Genomic DNA, 20524 nt, shown 5'->3' with positions numbered 1-20524 from the left:
TACAAGTTAGAAGCATATTAATCATTAAATTAAATTATTAAATGAACATTTTAAAATTAAACAATAAAATTAGCAATGCCAATTTTCTTACCTCATTGTGGACCACCAGTTATCATCAAGGGTTTTTTGCTTCACACTTCTTCCCTTCGGTGTGCTTGCCTCATGCCATCTAACCCTCTTTGCATTGACCACCATGGATTGTAGACCCTCCTTGATCTCAAGCATCCTTTCTAACAAAATAAAGTAGCTAGCATATCTAGTCTCCATGGGCTTGAAAAATTTCTCCTTCAAAAATGTCCTAAACAATGCAAGTGATGTGTGATGGTTGCAAATGAACATTTGCACATCTCTAGCCTTTGATTCACCCAATCAATTTTCCCAATGTCCTTCAAGGTATTGTTCAATGTATGCACACATGGGGTCCAAAAAATGTGCTTATAAGCACTCTTCACCATTAGTTCAGCTAACTTACACACATTGGCTGAATCAGTCACTACCTGCACAACATTAGAGGCTCCAACCTCTTCTATGGCCTCTCTCAAACTCTGAAATTGGAAGGCTGCATCCTTCCTTTTCCCCGAGTTAAAAAATAATATATTCTATATTTATCAAAACTAAATATATTCTATATTATTATTGTTAATTAAAAGCTATTTAATTAGAATCTATTATTAATAGTTTATTTAAAATATAATATATATTTTAATGTAGAATAGAATATGTGTAGTTAAACATAAATATATTAATATTATAATAAATCTATTATTTTATATTCTATTTAAAAAATAATAATTAAAAAGTTTAATACTTCATTTCAAAATAATTAGATCAAAGTTATTTAATGAAAAGCTATTGTTAGTTGTTTATTTAAAATACAATATATGAGACGGAGAATGATCTTTGCAGATCACACAACAAGGGTTTACTCACAAAATCTATTGCTAAGTAACTTGCAAGCCATATGTTGGTTGAAATTTTTGTACACCAGGGTGATGTGCAAAATTGTGGTTTCAGCCACACTGTGTGAGTATGATACTCTCCTAATTTAGGGAAGCTCCCCCTATCTACAAACTAAACTAATCTAATATGGGTGAGAGTCCGTGAGACAACTGTCTTTGTTCTTCTTTCAAGAAAAACTATATTCTTTTCTCTTGACAGAAAAGTGATAGCAATTGGAAATAAATAACAACAAATATAGAAATGAGACTTTTTTGTAGGATTTTTGGAACATAAAGGGAAGCAAAGTTTCCATGAAAGCACAAAGACCTCCGTCACTTCCTCGGGACAGGAAAACAGAAAGAAAGTTCAGTCTTCAACTATCTATTTTCCTATCAACCTTTTTAGACGATTTTCTGGTAACCAAGCACAACATGTAGCAACTCAAAGTCTAACTACATGATGCACCTCTTATGCACAAACATAGAAAATAAAAACAACACAAAGTCTGCAAGTTACCCCGTTTGCTTGAGCTTTCTACACTAGCTTCAAATGTGATAAACAACTCAAAGTCTGCAAGACCAAGTCTGAAAACCAAACCTATATCTCCAAATGCAATTAGCATCTCAAAGTCTGCAAGATTGAATTTAAATCCCTCTAGAACAATAGAACAAAAATCACAATCAATTCCAGAAAATGTCGTCACATAACAACTTGAATTGGCACAAAGTCTTAACACAACTTGCCTCTTTTATTGAAAGCAATCTGATTTACATCTAAGCTCAAAGTCTTAGAGTGCACATACAAATTGGCAGAATTTTGTTGCATTGCCAAAAGATATCAATTACAATAGAACCCCTCAAGTATTTATAGGAGAGGGGCCTTGAGAAAAAGGTGGGAGGATCCCAACTAACTTGATAAATTCTCTCAACCACCATGACTTATTCCAACTACTAACTAAGACTGATTCAAAATTACAATTCCTATTCTAAATTGTCTTGTAATCAGCTTATTTGTAATTACAAAAGTGCAAGTGATAAACTTGCAATTACAAAATTGTTTTTTTACAAGTAAACTTGTCAAAACAAAATTACAAATACATAATTGAAACTATTCTCTGTGTCTGAAGACACGACTCTAACTACATCATCCTCTGTTTTGAAAATCTTCATGCTGCTTCAGGATGCTAGAACTTGAAGTATTCGGGATTGGTGAAGACATCTCGAACCGGAACGAGAATTTGCATCCTTAATGATTTTTGTGTCTTTCGCCAACGAACTTCAATCTTATCTTCTTGCTTGGGGTAGTACTAGCTTTTCAGTAGGGAAGTTCTTTGCCAGGCTGAAGTAAGAAGCCTATTTCTGTCTTGAAAGCATTCTATGCTCTCAATCATTCACATCACTTATTTATCTCCTTGTGTAGCTCCGTCATGTTATTGTTCTCTCTTTGTATTATCCTCCAATCTTGGAATCTGCTTGCAAAATAAGGCCCATGCCTTAATTTACTGATTTGGTAGGTCGTGTGTGCAAACATGATGACATGGGTGAGACAAAGGGACTGCAAAAATGGGCTTACAAGTGAATTTCGGGTTTTGAGGACCGGATTACATTTGTGGAAAAACAAGAGCATTGACTTGCAATTGTGGAGAACAAACATGCAACTTCATATGTGTAATGGGTAACTACAAGTTTGCACTTGTAATTGGACCCTAGAGACTCATTTTCCAGTGTTTTTTAGTGCATTTTGGACCAATTTCGGGTTCTAGAAGGCTGGCTGCAAGTGAAGACACAATTGCAATCGGGTTTTAAAATTCCGACTGCAAGTAGACTTTAAATGGGAAAAAATGGATGTAAGTGTGATAAATGACAAAAATTGGATTTTGGCATGAGGGAAATGATGGGAATAAAGCTTATGACCAAGGATAATAAGTGTGGATGACCATGAATGGAAATTTTGAAGGACATTTTCATTTTGACCATATGTAGAATGGGAAGAACTTTCACTTGTAATTAGGTTTATAAAACCCGATTTTGAATGGAGAGGCCTCATAACAACTATTACTACTGCAAGTTTGGCAAAAAGAGTGTTAAGTCTTTTCTACCAAAGGGGAAAAACCAGCATTTCCAACTTACTTGCAATCGGATTTTAGAAACCCGAATGCAAGTAGATGAAAAGAATAGAAAGAGGAAAAACAATGCAATCTCCAAATTGCATTCAAGATTTTAGCAAAATGGGAAGAACTTTCACAAACCCGAATTGAAAACAAGGGCAAACACAAACAAAGCATGATCAAGATGCCCTTGAAAGAAATGAATAAACTCTGAAAGAACCAATCAGCTCTATAAATAGAAGATGAAGAAAAAAACGTTGGAAACCTTGCTGAATCCGAATTAAAACCGAACACAAACTTCTTGCACCAAAATCGGGATGAAAAGAGGGAAGAAAGATGTATTCAAACCCCACGCAAGAAAGAGGAGGAAATACGCCCAACTATAGAGGAAAAACGTGGCCAAGAGAAAGCCATAAACGCCTAGCAAGGAGGAAAAATGTGGCTCTATAACCAGCACATGTGGAGAAAAAACGTCCCACGCTTCCTTCATTCAACGCCCTTCATCTAGAAAATCGGATTCAAAGCCATAAAAATCGGGTTCTTGAGAGCAAGAATGCAAGTCGGGTTCTTCATTTGCAAATACAAGTAGCAAATGCCTTAAAAAAGATGCAATCCGGTTTTAGAAACCCCATTGCAAGTTTTAATTACTTCACTTTTCTCTTGTTTAGGCAAATTCGGGTTTGAAAGGAAGAAGAGCAAAAAGAAATAACAAAACAACGTGTAATAGGGAAATAAAATCCCTATTACAAGTTTTAAAAACATAAAGTAGGAACTTTTATCAGTTTTTACAAGTTCTCATTAAACTTATAATTTTAAATTCACTTGTAATTTGTCCAAAAGGGGAAATGGGAAATAAAAAGTAAGTTACAAGTCTTTTATAAAGTTCACTTGTAATTGCTTGAAAAAACCCCTACAACACAAAAACAAAAGAAAACTCCTAACTTGCAAAAGAAGGAAAATTTCCCACTTGCACTCAGGTGGAAAAAACCCGAATTTGAAGGAAAGACATAGCAAATGAACTCGGAATGCGATGAAATTTGAAACATGGATCAAGGATGAACCAAAGATTAGTCCAGTTCAGAAAGGAGCAAAAATTTTGTCTCGAAAAGCATGCCTTATGAGTAAAATCTCCAACTTGCAGTGACTGCTCTGAAATCCGAAATTGCACAGAAAGCTAAGAAAATGAAGGCCAAAACTCACCTAAACTTGGACAATGATGGCAAAGACAACCCCCAATGGTTTGACACTAACAAATGTGAGTTCTGCACTTCGTAAAACGTGCCTTGGAGACAAAAATGATGCATTTTAAGCAAAAATTTGTAAGGGTTGTCATATTTTTGAAAATCCGAAAATGAGGACAATACCATAAATGACAATCATTGAACTATCATTGATGAAATATGAAGTATACAATGAGATGCCTTGTTTATAAAGAGAAGGTTGGGACATAGGATTAGACAAGATTGTGACATGTGTTTTTATCCTATGTGATGAGACTACCTCAATCAAATATTAAATGACCTAGGTAACTAGAATTAAATACAAGTCATAAAGATAAGATATGATAGGATCTTATTTAGACAACTAAGACCTCTAGAAAAACGCCTAGGACTTGAGTAAACTTAACATGTGAATAAGTCCCCCATTATGCACTAGCTAGCTACAAGACCTTATTCACACCAATAGCCCCCCTTAAGTGCAACTTAGGGAGAAGCAGATTATTATGCAAAGATGCAAGATTATTATGGGTCTTAGCTACTAGGCCATGTTAGATATCCATTTACAATGCAGTCTTTCACAAACAGAGAAAAGCAGAAAACCCATTGGGAAAAACACTCCTCTCCAAAAGAGAGAAAAGATACAAACAAGGATGATGTATGGGGGATTCAATGATACCCCCCAAGGACTACATCGATCATGAAAATACAATCAATGATCCCCCCATAAGAGGGAAAGAGAGAGACTATGTAGCCCCTCCACAATGTATAGTATCCTACAAAAATGGTGAGTGCTTGAAGAAAAAACACTGTCCAATGCCTACAAACAACATTTCTCCCATTGGGAAGAAGATAGACCAAGTACAAATGGACTTTTTACATCCATTTGACAGACTTTCCAGCCAAATTGAGCTGCTACGGCCAGAACTAAATGGATGGTGCTCATCTTGGTTGTAGGAGCGAAGGTCTCCTCATAGTCAATACCTTCTCTTTGTATGGTTCCTTCGCCCAACTACCCCATTCCATTGTGGAGTATAGGGTGTTGTGTATTGCCTCTTGTCTCTTGATTCTATGTTTAGCACAAAAGTTATTGAATTACTTTGGATATAATTCACTTATGTTATCAGAGAGTTATGATGTCATGTCTTGACTCTTTCTCTACTAATGATTTGAACTTTTGAAATTTTTTAAACACATCTGATTTTTGCTTCAAGAAAAACACCCAATTTTTACTACTGAAATCATCAACAAACAAACGAAAATACTTGGCACCCGTGACTAATGCCATATTCATTGTTTCACAAATGTTTGTATGGACCAGCTGTAAGACTCGAGGTTCTCCAAGCCTGTCTGTTTGAAAAAGGATTTTTGCGTTGCTTCCTTACTTGGCAAACTTTGGAAACACCTTGTATTTGTTGTTGGATGTTTGGCATTCCCTCTACCAAATTCTCTCGTGCAAATTGAGAGGGGTAGGTTAAGTTGAGGTGCCCATACTACTAATGCATCCCCCTGAACATGTCTAGTATCAACAAGTCGTTACAAACCATGATTTTGGATACCAATAGCAATGATTTTCTTGGATTCCTTGTCAGCTATAAAGCATTTGTGTTTGCTAAATATGACATCCACATTGAGACAATGGCACATAATTTGACTCAGAGCAAATTGAGCTCCATTCGCAAAACATAGTACACATTGAAAAAATGGAGATTTTTCTCTCAAAAAATCTTCACATTTTCGCTGACAACAACTTGTACTCACAACCATCGAACTTCATTGAATTCGAGCAAGCTGTGTACTCTGTGAACCAATCTTTCTTGTGGTTGAAATGTCAAGATGCTCCAAAGTTGTTGTACCAAGTAGAAGACTTTAATTGATTTGTTGTTTGTTTGGTTGTGAAATCATAAAAGGTTGACATGAGACTTTGATGGAGGCCCTCCCGGGTTGGATTTCTTTTCATTTAACCTCTTTTTGTGGTGCTTCTTCATGTAGCCCAATTCACCACAATAGTGACGTGATATTTTTCAGATTATTTGAAGTATCTTCGTTATTTTAGGCCATTTTTCTTTGCCCTTGGCTTTGGCCACAAATGCTTGTTTCCACACTCTGTGTATTACTACAAATTCCAAGCTGTTTCTTTCATTTGATTTTCTGCAAGAGCTTATTGCACAACTCTTCGAACTTGAGGTCAACATTGGTAGATGTTATATTGAGTGTTTCAATAAAATGCTCACAGGCCCGTGGTAAGCTTTTTAGCGTAATGACCACCATATCTTCTTCCATCTCATGACCTATGGTTGACAATTGATCACAGATGTCTTTGATCATCATCAAATGCTCCTAGAAAGATATCTTCTCATCCATCATGATTGAGAAAATCATATTTTTCAGGAAGAAGGCCCGACCTTTATGTAATGTCTCGTGCAAATCTCGTAGGTGCTTCCAAATTTCTGTAGAGGTTTTGCTTAGTTGAACCTCAGAAAGCATTTCATTTGCTACTCCATTCTCTCAACTATTTGTGAGATTTCTTCTAAGATGGTGAATTCTTTCCCAATTTGGAAAAGTGAAATTTTTTGCTGAAAGACTATTTGATCATTTTCTCAAAGGTATGTAAATAGAATTATATTCTTTGTTCTCTGATAGCTAATGGGAAGTGTAGACGACAGATTTGTTGTGAATAAATAAATAATGCTTTGTTTTGTTTAAACAATTGCAATGTAATAAACTATAGTTCTCGAAGGGGTAGTTCGTAGTTGCCAACGGTTGGCACACTTAACCAACCGTCGAGTGATATATATATCTCATATTGTATCGTGAGCGAAAATGGTAATGATTGCACTCATTACATGTTTTGGAATGCAAGATATATCGTTATGCTATATGTTGTTGTGAATTTTGTATTGTTTGCATGCCTGTTACATTTTCTGTTTACTTCCAATAGTTAAAGCATCCGGGAAACGAACCCGGGTCACCCACGTGACAGGTGGGAATATTCACCACTATACTACGAGGAATACTCATCCGCTGTAAGATGTCATATTTGTTGGACGCACTAACAAGGAAGGGTGAACCGTTCATATGGGGAATGGAGCAAGAGATGGCATTCAAGGAACTAAAGTCCAAGTTGGTAAGTGCACCTATCCTGGTGTACCCTGACTAGGACAAGGATTTCACGTACATGTAGATGCTTCCAACTACACCATCGGCGCCACGCTGGCATAGGCAAGTATGGGAGGGCTAGGCCACCCCATTTTTTTCACCAGTTGCCTACTCTCCAAGGCCGAACAAAATTGGCATGGTATACTCGGTGTAGAAGTTTTGACACTACCTTCTGGCGACATCGTTCACTTTCTACGTAGATTACCAGGCACTGATGTACCTAGTGAGCAAACCAATCATCCAAGGGAGGGTGAGTAGGTGGTTACTCTTGCTGCAGGAGTTCACCTTCACCATTGTGGTACAGCCTAGAAGAAGCCACGTCATAACAAACCAACTCTCAAGGATTAGGTTCGGGGAGCCTCTAGAAGGGATGAATGAAGATTTTGTTGACACCCACTTGTTTCAGATTGCTGTGTTACCACCTTGGAATGGAAGCATCGACAAGTACCTATCTACTTCCACACTTCCAAGGGACATGCCACCAAGCCAATGGAGGAAGTTGGCTCTCAAAAGTAAAACCTTTCAACTCATCAATGGGTTGCTATATAAGATGGGACTCGACTAGGTCCTATGGAGATGTGTGATGGAGGAGGAGATCCCAAGAGTGTTAAAGGAGGCACATGAAAGGTTAGCTGGAGGCCACATGGGTTTGAATGTCATTGCACGAAAGGTGCTAATGGCAGGGTTGTGGTGGCCAACCCTACACACAGACGCTTGAGAATGGGTGCTTGGTTGTGATACATGCTAGAGGGCTGGCAAGCCATTGAAGAGGGACTTCATGTCTCTATTCCATTCGTGGCCACAGGAATTGTTTGAAAGATGGGTCTCGACTTTGTTCGTCCATTGAAAGTAAGTAATATGCACTTGTGTCGATACATTGTAGTGGTGATAGAATACCATAGGAAGTAGGTGGAGGCAAGGGCACTGCCAGACAACACCGCAATCAACACAACAAGATTTCTCTATGAATAGATTGTTACGCGGTTTGGCATCCTCATTGAGATCACAAGTGATTGGGGGGTACAGTTTGTGAATCATGTCATTTGGGCAATGATGGCGGAGTTTAAGATATTCCATAATCTGTCGAGCTCGTACTACCCCCAGGCCAACGGACAAGCAGAGTCTACAAACAAGGTACTAGTGTTGATCATATACAAGTCATGTGGAGTGGAGCAAGAGGATTGAGAAGAAAGACTCTCGACTGTACTATGGGCATACCGCACTACGTATAGAGAACAACGGGACACACTCCGTTCTAGCTAATGTACGGACAGGAAGTAGTGGTGCCAACTGAGTACACTATACCGAGCCTAAGGATTGCAATGGAAAGCCGTCTAGGTGATGCAAAGAGCTTGAATGAACATCTTGTAAATCTGACTAAGGTAGATGAATGGATGATGATAGCACAGTGGGCCACGAAGGTGGCCCAACGGCGACAAAAGTTTTGGCACGACAAGCTTCTTCGGAGAATGAACTTCCGGCTAGGACATTTGGTGCTAAAATATAACAGCCGTAACGAAACTCGGGAAGTTCAAAGTTCGTTGGTTGGGGCCGTATAAAGTCAAGGAAGTCAACTTGAATGAGGCAATAAAATTATCAACTCTTGGTGACAACCCCATCCGGGATCCTGTGAATGGATCAAAATTGAAAATATACAGAACAAGGGAGAGACAATTGTGGCAATCAATCTGTTGGGGTATGCAACCCGGGAAGATTGGACAATTGAACGAAGTAAGGAACTTGAAGAAGACCCTATAATCACTGGAGAATCGTATAGACCTGATGTGGAGTGGGTTGAACTGATGACAACACTAGAAGAAAGGTTGGTGAGGAAGCACGTGGAAGGCATTGTGATGCAGAGAGTCTTGGAGCCTATTTGTTACACCTTCTTGAGTGACTTGTCCTACTCAACCCTACAACTACTCAAGTCCTTCCCATGGCACTTGGTAGGGGTTATGATAATGAGACCTCCAAGGTCTGAACCTTCTTGACTTGCCTCCTAGGTATAGCCAATGGTTTCTGGACAATCAACTCCACCACTTGAGGTTGCCATCTCAGTTTCCCACACACTCCTCTCTTGGGCTCCAACCACTCCTGCAAGGATCTTAACACACAAACACTTCCTATGGTTTCCCAATGCATCTACAAGGTGTCTTCAATGTGTTTTGAGGTTTAAGGTTCACCAAATCCATCGCCTTGGCTTCCTAACCCTTCTAGGTCTCTACCGGCACCTGAATAGGCCTGATTGCATTAGCCCTCCCTAGGCGGTTTTTGGGTCTTAATTTGCAAAAGTCCCAAACAAGCCTAGAAATAAATCATGGATCTGAGTACCCTTTTGGAAGTTGCAGACAATACTGGAAAAGTGCATATGGGTTATCCGTACAAGTGGGGTTTCCAATGCTGCACTATTTTGAAGGGTTTTAGGCCTAATCGGTGACTTGGCAAGATGGGTCTAAAACTCTTCACCAGTCAAATCTCCTGCTCCAAACAATTTGGGAACCTTCAAGGGCACTCAGAGGGCTTTCCATTCATGTGCCACTTGGTCCTGCACCAATCCCCAGGTGCTCATAAATCACACTTTTCTTGCTGTCCCAACTCACCTACTCCCAGCGGTGAGCCTAGGGCTTCATTGTTTCTCCTCCTCCTAGACCTGCAACACCACACACCCTATTCTAAAGCTATGTACAGACCCTAACCTAGCATTCTTAGTGATTTCAACAGGTGCCATCAAAGAATGCCTAGGTTAGAGCCATTTTCTTGCTCTTAAAGCCTACTTGCAAGGGTTTTGCTCCTAGTTGCAAAGAATGGAAGAAATCTCTACAACTTAGGACAATCAAACCTGCAAATCAACCTTAAAGAAGACAAATACAATGAATACTTAGAATTGCAATGGATTTACGCCATCTAGTCCATACTGGACCGTACAAACAATGAAAACAAGACAAAAACTGTCCAAAACCGATGGAAACAAGGTTGCTTCACAAACCAAAAACTTGCTCTTGCATTTCCAATCCTCCAACTCGTACTATGAAGTGAAATTTGGCTTATATCCACTTGTTTCAGTCGGTTCAACCAATTTCCTAACGCCTATAACCAAAAATGCAACTTTTGCAAGAAATTGCAAAATGTTACTCAACAACTTTTGACAACTTTTTGCTCCAGGATGCAATTTTGCATTCTAATGCATTCTAAGACTCTTGAAGGTCCTCAAACACCGTAGAAGACCTAAACACAACTCAATTGACCCCTAATACATGAATACATTCATCTGGAGTACTTTACCTGTGAACTACCTAAGCATCTCACTTCTCAGGCTGTCAGCATCCTGAGCACAATTGACTCAAACCAAAACTTGGACAACTCAATCATGGCTCTACTGAGTCCTCAATGGTTGGTCCATTATTACATCACAAATATAGCACACAAACTTAAAAGAAAACAAAGCTTTCATTCTTGGAGTGTTAGGTGCCCTGCACCACATTGCCATTTCCCGAATCCACAAACATGTTACAAATGCTTACTTCGACACACCGACGCTATGGACGAGACTGGGGGGATACTGGAGACCAAAGGCGATGTATGAGGGACCACGTTTAGGACATTTGGCTTATGAAGTCGATGAAGAAGCGGAGAAGAAACAAAAAGAGGAAGCTACGAAGGAGCATGTAGATGAAGAGGAGGTGGAGGAAGAAATTGACCTTGCTGAATATGGTGAGATACTCGGGCAACGCCTAAAAATGGTGATCAAGGCAAAAGATTACTTTCTTGCCGAGATACGACACGGTGAAAAGGAACCTACATCTAACTTGTTGTGGTGAGTTATTCCCAATCCAGCCAGTCCACCACAAATCAACGGGGAAGTAGTGACATGGTACCAATAGTACGGTGGTCGGTACATTGATAGTCGTTACAAAGGGATTGGATTGGCACCCTTGTTCCATAAGATTTTTGACTTGGAATATATGGGTACGTGTTGTGAGTAGGAATGCTACAAGCGCCCACCATTCACTTGTTGGTGGCGATACAACTCAGAAATTGAAATGAGATCTTGAGACGAACCCAAGGGAATGAAACGACAACTTGATGACGACGGGCCCATGCAAACCAAAAGACATAAAGGTGACGAAAAAATTAAACAAAGAAAGAGTTGTTACCAAATGTTGAAAAATAGATGATTCAAAGGGAAACAAACTAGAAGACAAAGAAACATTGAAATAAGTCTACGGAAAAAAGCAAAAAAAGCTAAAAGGTTAGAAAATTGGAGATGAAAAGAAAACAAAGTATTTTTCATTGGTAAACTTAGAAAATTGATGGAAGAAAAAGTAAAATTTATAAAGTGGCAAGAAAACATAGAGGGAAGAGAAAAAATAAAAAGCGGTTAGTAGGGCAAAATAAATAAAATAAAAAGAAAGTTATTTTTTAGAAAGTTAATAAAGTTCGTTATTAAAACCCTAACCTTGGAGAAAAGTCATAAATATCCTCCAAAAGACCTTTTGAACTCAAAGGAAGTTGACAGTCAACAGAAGGGAAGATTTTGTGCAGGGAAAAGGTTGTACGAAAGTCATAGAGGGAAGGAAGGTGATTGTACGCTACCGTATGGCATGGAGTTTGAGGCAGGAGCCGTACAGGGATCACTGTACGGACAAGAGCGGTTGGTGGAAACACCATACGGAGGACATATGCTGTACGAGTAGAATCCATACATGGAAGGTAAGCTCTCAAGCAAGGCAAATGCTATCAGTAGAAGTCCGTATGAAGGGAAACACGAACAATATGAGGGGTTGTGTCAAGCCATACATCGTACGAAGGTAGAAGGGTTCGTATGAGCACAAAGTATATTCGTATGGAGTTGGCAATTGGTGGCAGAGAAACCCATATGATAGCGATTGGCATGAAGACCGTACGGAAGTGGGGGAGATACCGTTTGTAAAAGCAAAACCATATGGAGGTGCCAGTGAAGGAACCATATCGACAAGACAAACGACAAAGTCAAGGAAAAATCTGCATGAAGGTAGAAACTAACGCAGTGAGGAAAAGCCAGAAGGGGTTGTACGTAGGGAGGAAAAGCTAGTAGGGGTCGTATGCAGAAAAAGTGACCCGTGGGGACAAGTATGGGGAACTGTGGCAAAAAGTGGATGGATAGTTATGACAGTTATTTTGGAGGAGATAAAATTAAAAACGACAAAGGGAAAATGTCGTATCAGGCAACCATGGCGACAACAGTAGGGGGGGGGTAGCGGTACCAAGAAGACTCGACCAAGAGTCCATTGTGTCGAAGGGGTAACTGTTGAAAATCTCACGTTCAAGAGTATTAGCGGCATTGAGTGCCACACCTGGTGGGACAAAACCCTAGAGAACCACCCCTTGAAAGGTTTTCTCAGAAAGGCCGAGGTGGCCAATGCTATCTAGATGCCGGTTTTCAATTTCAGGGAATTTGAGCATGTTCTCAAAACCCTCATGGCCGGTTATGAGTGCCACTTCTTTAAGTCGATTGCCTAGTTCCAAGGGTACACAATCATGGTATCTTTCAAGTCTGCCGAATTTTAGATAGTGTTCGACATCCCTAATAGAGGGGAAAAGGTGGCTAAACTAGGGAAGAAGATGACAAAGGAAAGGAAGAAGTGGTTGTTGGAGTTGGTGTTCTGTAGGAACTTGTCAGTAGAGGAGTGGGGGAATCTATGGAGTAAAAGTAGCTGAGGGGTCAAGAAGACCTTTATTAGTTCCCTTGAATGGCGGTGTTTGATGGACCTAGTGAAGAGCTATCTCACAGGAGCTAATAAAGCTTTTGATATTGCAGTATGGATAATTGCTCTCATGAATGGGATCAGGAACAACAGGGTATACAATTGGTGCATGTACTCTTGGACTGGATAGAGGAATTCCTCACCCTCCAACATACAACATTTTATATGTGTTATCACGATAATTAAACTCTTTTTGGATGCCCTATGCACATAGGTACGCATCGATGGATGGGGAAGGTTCCAACCCCTTAGCCAAGTGGAACATAACAAGCCGCCAATGTTTTACTGGATGCACCTCGATACACTCACAACCAACGACTACCCTCAGTGCAGAAAGAAGAGACGACTAGAGTGGCAGGACTTGTAGGATGTTGAGCCTAGTGTCGAAGAGGAAGACGTCGAGGACGAGGGAAGCCCCGATGAAGAGGAGGTCAACATTGTTGATGTGGCATCCACGAAGAGTGAGAGCGAAGATAATTCGTTTTGAATGGCGGTGCATGAAGTGAGGCATGAAGATGAGAGGGAGATTCACTCTGAGGGCGAGGCATTGGAGGACTCCGAGGGGCTTTGGTGGCTGCATCACATTCGCACCAGTCATGCTTTCCCCTACAGCACGTTTGGTGGCAGCAAACCAAGTGCGTATCTCCACACCACTCTGCGAAGCAACTCTTGTGGGTATTTTGTTACAACCTACTAGACCTCAAGAAAGGGCTGCCACATTAGTCGTAGGTGGCCATGTACCCAAGAATGCCGTTGCAACCAAAGGGATGGTACGTGAGAATGTTGCACCCGAAGGGGACACACTTGTGGCCGAAGGGATGATAGGTGTTGTTGTGGCCAAAGGGGTAGCAGGGGATGTCGATGCTAGGCTTGATAGTTTCTTGAGTAGATTTGATATGGGTACTACAACCATCCCACCACTGTCACAAAGCCTTACTCGAGGCATCCATGTGGAGAAACATGCAAAAGGGCCCTCGAAAGCACAAGAGGGCGATGCTACACAAAAGGATAGATAGGCCAGGGAAGTGATCAAGATCGAGGAGGAGAGTGTACATCTTGGTGGTGAGGTGAATGTGTATAGACAGGTGGTGAAGGCAGTAGTTGATGCATCTAACGGACGGGCAACACATGAAGGACATCTTCGGGTTTCAAAATCTGACCCACAGGATGCCCTTGGTACCATTCAGAGGTACCTCGCAGAGATTGATGAGATTGCTACGGTCACTCGGGAGGTGGCTGAATTGGCAGAGTGGGTTGACATAGGCCTAGTACCAGTTGAGGCCGAAAGACTCATGTTTACGAGGAGCAAATGCGAAGCGGAGTTTGGGCAGCACTTTAGAGCCCAAGGGTGGCCAAATATTGAGACACCTGAAATGGTGGAGTCATGGTGCCGACCGCATGTTGGGGAAGGATTGAGTGGGGTGGTATGGAGAGCACATTTCGTGCTATTTTTTATGAGTTGCAAAAGACAACCCACTCGACATGGGAGGTAGAGGCAGGCAGATTGGCCGCAATGGAAGAGATGATACCACAGGAACGCCTTGCCAGAGCAGAGAGGGAGTGGAGAGTGGTGTTAGAGACAGAATTAGAGTAGCAACAGGTGGCCACTGCGAAGCGAGATACACAGCTGAGAGAGGCAGAGGCCTGTCTAGCTGCATTGTTTGGGTAGTTGGAGACCACACGGAAGGATCTCATGGAGGCAGTTCAATTGGTGAAGGTAGCTCGGGAGTGCTAGAAGATTGCCAAGAGAGACATTTGGATTCGGGCTGGTCAGGTGCAATACCTCTGCCAACAACTTTCCACCTTTCAGGGTGCACCCTGACTGACCTCTTCAGCTATTCGAAGAACGTCCCCTCTTCTCAGTAGTTCTAGTTGACTAGCCCCATTTTGTTTCCATCGTAGATCGTAGATGTGCCACGAATAAATAAATAATACTTTGTTTTGTTTAAAAAATGGCAATGTAATGAACTATATTTCTCGAAGGGGTAGTTGGTAGTTGCTGGCGGTTGGCACTCTTAACCAACCACCGAGTGGTATATATATCTCATGTTGTATTGGGAGCGATAATGGTAATGGTTGTACTCATTACATGTTTTGGAATACAAGATATATCGTTCTGCTATACGCTACTTTGAATTCTGTATTGTTCGCGTTCTTGTTACATTTTCTGTTTACTTCCAGTATTTAAAGCACATATCTCGTAGGGAGTAAATAGAAGCAAGGATGGAGATCCTTTTTGAGTGTGTCAATACTCAACTTCATGAAGGCTAGTTGATGTAAGAAGATAAATCCTTTGGAGTAAATTTTATTTAACTTTACCTAATTTTAAGCCATCCAATTCCTGATTTAATGACTTGTATTAGTTTAACATGTTTGTCTTGGATGGACATGATACTTTGTAAATTGTTAATGAATTCATGATGCCATGCAGCAATTTCTAAGCTAAGAGAATCAAATACTATGAGTATGAATTAAAGCTATTTCTATAATGCTCAGTTCATTAGATTTAAAACAATTTCTTTGGAAATAATGCTTCTTGGTCCATAATTAATTAATTGATGCCCTTTGAAACTAAAATTGCACAAATTAACTTTTGCTTGCAAGCTGGACTTAAATGCACTTCTAAATTATTGTATTGTATGAAATATCATTTTGAAATCATACTGCAAATTTATTTTGTTTTGAAATTATGAGCTCTGCAGTGTCTTAATTTTTCTTTATTTGATTTGTTTTCTTTGTAGAGATATCATACGTTGGGGCAAGAACAGAGAATCTGGTAAAACACGAACAGTAAGGCGTGCTGGAGCAGCAGTGTATAACAGGGCATCATCTCTAGAAACTCTTGTGAGTCTTTTCACAGTAATTTTAATCTAAATGAACTATGTACTGTTAATTTTGTTTTTATTTTCATTGGTTACTTTTATACTTGTGGACTTATTTCATCTTCTTAAAGGAAAATATTTACTGTGATAAAAGTGCCTTGCGGTTAGTAACTCATACTGTCTAGAAGTAAAATTGTCAACTGGTTCAATTAATATGCATTTTATCTGCAATTTTTTTTGCTGTAGTTTTCCCTTGTTATTTTTCATCAGTTATTCATGGTTTTCAGCATCCTCGTTCCATTAGAATTCTGATTCTCTGTAATGTTCCCACCATGGTCATCACGATACTAATACTTCACACTGTTTATCAATTTCGTGAAGTCTCTGAGAAGAGACAGAATTGTAGAAGAAGTGGATCGAAGTTAAATACACAATCGATAAGACTAATATATATATGTATAATAAGGGACAATATTCAGCAATCATATAACAGCAGCTATGTAGTAGGGAATACAGATTACAATTACATACTAATCCTCAAAATAGCGATGGAAGATAGATTAACCGTGTTAATACTGTAGAGGCAGCAAATAAAATGAATTAGTGTCAAGACAATGAGCACGATAATCATTATCATGGGTATACAGAAAACATGGATTAAGATACCAAATGACATCGATTATAAACACAATGATTACCACCCAGGGTAGATTGAATAAGACAAGTTATAATAATAAAGAAAGCAACCAATTTGATAATCAGCGATCACGATTTAATCACAGAAAGGTGCATTTAAAAGTGGTTATGAAAGAAAACGAGTATGGAGGGGCATGAGTCATGTCTTATCACTCCAAAACACAAAGTATAAAAAGGCAACCATTTCCACTTCATTAGGGGAGAATTAGGGAAGTATGGGAAGAGTTGGAAAAAGCACAACGTTGCTGTTGGAGGGATTGAGATTAAGATCAGTCCTTAGGTAAGTAACAAAGACGTGAGAATACACACCGCATCAGTACATACATTAAGAGGACAAGAATCAGACAGAACTTCAAAATACATTTCACACTTCATTCTCAAGCCTGGAATCAGATATTGTAGTTATTCAGAAGACACAGAATTAGAACATCATCAAACTGTCCAGAATCCTATTATAATTGCAGCCAACCCGGCCTGCGCAAGTTATTTATAATGAGAGATTAATCACAGCACAGCATCATTCCAGAGGAACAATATATTTGAATACTTTGGTATATGTAAAAGATATATCTTTTCAGACTGTATACAATTAACTTATAACAGATTTAACATTCAGAGCATTTTGGAGACAATTTCATCTGGTCATTATCATTAACCAGCCAGTAAGGGAAAGTGTCTGTTGCGGATATTACACCAGCCAGTAAGGGAAAGTGTCTGTTGCGGATATTACATTCTCAGGTCTCTATACCTAGCAGGCTAGCAGTGTTACTCTTGAAAAACACAGGATTAATCATAACTGATTATGACATGCCATCCTTCCGATTCTGTTTCCACAAATTTCCAAAATTTGAATTTAGATTTTTTCCATACATAGCTATCTTTTTTCTTTCACCCATTTTTACACTCGTAGAAGAAAACACAGTAAGGACAGACTGATATTTTTTCGTTTAGAGTAATGTTCTTGGGTGTTATTATATGTTTATATTGAAAAATGTGCTTCGATGTTGATTTGGTTTATTGCCTTATATTGAGCACACAAATGAGAGTAAGATGGAGAAAGGGAATAAAATATCAATTGTTGTGATTCTCATAGCCTGAACAAAGTAATAAATAACAAAAGTTATATGTGCAAGCATTTGCACTAATTATGTATTGTGGAAGATTGAAGTCTCTAATATGAGCTTCTCTTGTAATGGTTCTAGAACTAACAATATTTTTATTTTTCCCATGTGTAGGTTGGATATCTCTATTTAACTAATGGAAATCGCTTGGATGCATTAATGAGAAGCATGGGGTTTTGCACAGATATTGTTGCATAATTGATACATGGACATTTGAACCTAGCGAACAAATTGTTAGTTCTGGTTACTTTTGCTATGTTCATCAATTGAGTATAAGATACATATTAATTCATTTTTTCTTATTCTAAATATAATATATGTTTTTAATTCCATAGTTTGAAGAAGGATCTCAGATAATATACTACAAGCGTTAGGATGGGACGTTTTTTGTGAAAATGAGATGATATCCACTTGTTAATTGTTCAAATAGATGTTGGAATATAATATTGAACTTTAAATTTTATTTTGATGTTCAAATTAGTGCCTCCACATCTTAATAAACATTTTAGAAAAAAAATAAAATGTGCATTTTATAGTATATTCATGTATTAGCATCCTGAGAATCACCCAGCCAATACTGAGAGGGGAGGTGGGGGGAGAGGAATCAGTATTGGAGATTTTTGCAAACTTAATAACTCATGAAAATACTCAAAACAGATATATAGAAATGGAGACAAAACCTAAAAACCAGAACACAAGATTTTCTCGTGAAAAACCCTTTCGGGTAAAAAACCACGGTATCAAAAGACATTCATTAGCTCCAAATGGGCACCAACCCTATTTACAAGATGATAAATAAAGGAGAGCACCAACTCTCAGTGGGCACCAACCCAATGGGCAACAACCTGCAATACAGATGAGAGTTCCAACTCTCAGAAAACTCTTATTTTAAAACACCTGAAGCACCGACTCCAGAGAAACGAGGCAGCAACCTCAATTACAAATAATTATTAAAAGGAAATTGAAAGCCTCAGCACAGAAACAAATTTTTCTTGAATATTCAACAGCTCGATCAACATATAGACATAGCAGTTCTCAGAAGATATGATCTCAAAACTCCTTAATGAACATAGAAAAAATTCTATCCCAACACCCAGCTCTCTCACATAACCTTTGATATCTCACCTTAAAACTTACACACCAAAATATAACTCTCAACTACAAGACTTCAGTCAGATGTCTACAAGAACCCGACACCTATCCCCCTTTAAAAAAAAAAAAAAAGAATTTATATACTGCATAATCAACACTGTTCCTGGTTTGACCAAACAAAGATTTAGGATCTGGGAGAATCGAAAATCATTTTGAACCTCGAAACCAACTACAGCCGCACTATATCTTCAGAACCTTTTACGATGCTGTTTTTGACCATGTCCTCTGTACAGACTCACTAATGCTGCAGCCTTCCACACCTCTACTTATTCATGCTCAGAAAACAAACTGCTGTAGTTCTTCAACAAAAATATATACTCTTGTGTTAGTCGCTGTTAAGAAGAATATAAAATTATATCGCAACACACTGCGAAGAAAAATCTTCACAGCCAACTGAAGCTCTACGTATATAAAGCACACAGGCACCACGCACAGAACTTAAAATCGTTACCAGCACAAAACAATCATTCTTTTCAGATCACTGGCTTAAAGATTTCCCACTACCTCTGCAGAAACTCATACAGCCATCACAAAAAGGATGTTTTTTTATTTAAAAAAAAAACGTTCAACCTTACTGCCAAAAAAAACGTCTCCACGATCCAGCGCACTCACTTAAGGAAACTCCACGAGCCTGCCAGAGATGTAATTCTGCTTCATATATTTTCAAACTTCCATGTCGTGCTCTGCCAGAAAACTTATTTCTATTTGCCACGAAGGCACTCTTCGGAAAAAGCTGTATTTCAAAAATACGAATAAATTTTTAGAGCTGCATTCAATACATTAAAAACAGAAAGAAATGATTATCCATGATATCTTCAAAAAATCGTGGCCTTGCTGGACACACCTCCCAGCCACGTAAGAAAAGACTCAACCCCAAAACAGCATCCACAAAGTTTGAAAACGTAGGCCAAGATAAAGTTCTTCTGACGCCAATAAAAGCACATGCAGCTCGAAAATTAAAAGCAATTCTCCTCTTACTTCAGCACACTATATCCAAAAACTGAGCAAGTAAATTAAGTTTTCTGAAAAAAAAAAAAGTTACAAAAGAATACGTATGCCCAGCCAATAAAACATATGTGTAATTTGATGCCAAATAAATAAAGTCTGAAATCATTATCGGACTTGAAAGAAGTCAAAAGGATTCCAAGGAGGCATTGACTTCTTTTTAAAAAAAAATTCAGTGATGATGTGTCATATTGAACTGACATGGCAACTAAGTAAGTAGCTACCAAGGATAACAAGCAAGCTCACATACTGCTGATGTAGACACACAAGCAGGTCAAGCTGGTCAAGCAGCTCAAGCACGTCAAGCAGCTCAAGCAAAATTTAAGTAGCTCGAAAAGCACTTCAAACTCAGTCCAAAATTACTTTGAATAATCCTCTAGCTTGAATAACATAGGCTTGACAAAAACCACTTGACATCAATGACAAAATGTGTAACATATCCGTCATGTTGAAGTGCATATATCCCTACATATGATGCATCTCAAGGTCAGGCCCCTCAATTTGATAGTTTTTTGACCTCTTTTACCAAACTTTCAGAGAGCTCATAAAGGTTGACCTTATG

General features: G+C 39.0%; 1 protein-coding gene across 2 annotated transcripts in view; it reads left to right on the top strand.

Annotated features, from left to right (window-relative positions):
• The window catches only part of LOC131041942 (uncharacterized), an 89035-nt gene extending 70898 nt beyond the window's left edge, over positions 1-18137 (top strand). For both annotated transcript variants that reach the window (XM_057975215.2, XM_057975214.2), the window contains 2 exons: positions 15908-16010; positions 17920-18137. In XM_057975215.2, coding sequence (XP_057831198.2) covers positions 15908-16010; positions 17920-18003 — 187 coding nt within the window. In that variant the 3' untranslated portion in view covers positions 18004-18137. The remainder of the gene's footprint in view (positions 1-15907; positions 16011-17919) is intronic.
• The last annotated feature ends 2387 nt before the right edge of the window (positions 18138-20524 follow it).

This window comes from Cryptomeria japonica, chromosome 1 (assembly GCF_030272615.1).
Source record: "Cryptomeria japonica chromosome 1, Sugi_1.0, whole genome shotgun sequence".
Lineage (NCBI taxonomy): Eukaryota > Viridiplantae > Streptophyta > Pinopsida > Cupressales > Cupressaceae > Cryptomeria > Cryptomeria japonica.
The sequence above is the reverse complement of the archived record's forward strand: the minus strand, read 5'-3'. Positions and strand labels throughout refer to the sequence as shown.